This window comes from Seriola lalandi, unplaced genomic scaffold, assembly GCF_002814215.2.
Source record: "Seriola lalandi dorsalis isolate HSWRI2012SDOR001 ecotype SW California unplaced genomic scaffold, Sedor1 jcf7180002054969, whole genome shotgun sequence".
NCBI lineage: Eukaryota > Metazoa > Chordata > Actinopteri > Carangiformes > Carangidae > Seriola > Seriola lalandi.
Window position 1 is genome coordinate 964,957 of NW_019525520.1, and position 956 is coordinate 965,912.

At 48.8% G+C, this 956-nt stretch overlaps 1 protein-coding gene across 1 annotated transcript in view; it reads left to right on the top strand.

The window, feature by feature from the left end:
- Nucleotides 1-956, top strand: part of LOC111646348 (WAS/WASL-interacting protein family member 2-like) — an 11,875-nt gene that overhangs the window by 8,281 nt on the left and 2,638 nt on the right. The window contains exons 8-9 of the mRNA XM_023395826.2: nt 8-29; nt 654-755. Of these exons, the coding sequence (XP_023251594.1) occupies nt 8-29; nt 654-755 (124 nt within the window). The remainder of the gene's footprint in view (nt 1-7; nt 30-653; nt 756-956) is intronic.

Consider the following 956-nt stretch of genomic DNA (forward strand, 5'->3'; position numbering starts at 1 on the left):
CTCCTCCTCCATCCCTCGCTCGTTCGTCGGTGAGTCGGTCTGTCTCTCCATCAAACACCTGAACACAACAGCAGCTCCGTTTCTTGTATTGATTAATCACTGCTGCTGATCACTTTCTCTGTTAATCAATTAGTTTTCAGTTTCAAAATAAAATATTGAAGTTTCAGCTGCTTTAAGATTTAAATCTTTGTTGTCGTGATTTGTTTCCTCATGTGAGAGGTTCAGTGTTTAGTTATTGATTCAGTTTGGACGTCATCTCTTCATGGCTTCATTCTTCTCCCTCTTCCTCCTCCTCCTCCTCTTCTCCCTCCTCCTCCTCCTCCTCTTCTCTCTCCCTCCTCCTCCTCTTCCTCTCTCTACTTCTCCTCCTCTCCTCTCTCTACTCCTCCTCCTCTTCTCCCTCCTCCTCCTCCTCCTCCTCCTCTTCTCTCTCCCTCCTCCTCCTCTTCTCCTTCTTCCTCCTCTCCCTCCTCCTCCTCCTCCTCTTCTCTCTCCCTCCTCCTCCTCTTCCTCTCTCTACTTCTCCTCCTCTCCTCCTCCTCCTCTCTCTCCCTCCTCCTCCTCCTCCTCCTCCTCTGTCTTCGAACACCTGGCCTCTGCTGCCTCCATCTGAATGGTGTTAAATGAAAGACGTGTTGTCTCTCTTCCCACAGATGACTTTGAGTCCAAGTATTCGTTTCATCCTCTGGACGATTTCCCTCCTCCAGACGAGTACAGACACTTCGCCAAGATCTACCCCAGCAAGGCCAACAGAGGTACGAGCACCACACCTGTTCAGGGGACTGACATCGCTCACCTGAAAGACCGAACATAGTTTAGAAAATACAAACGTTATTTTCACTGGTGGAAAAGGAGGATTACAGTATTAGTATAAGCTGCACACTTCTCTTCCTGAGCGGGCTTCTCATAAAATGTAATATAATATAGAGAGAGAAAGGGAGAGGGGGCCGGGGGGG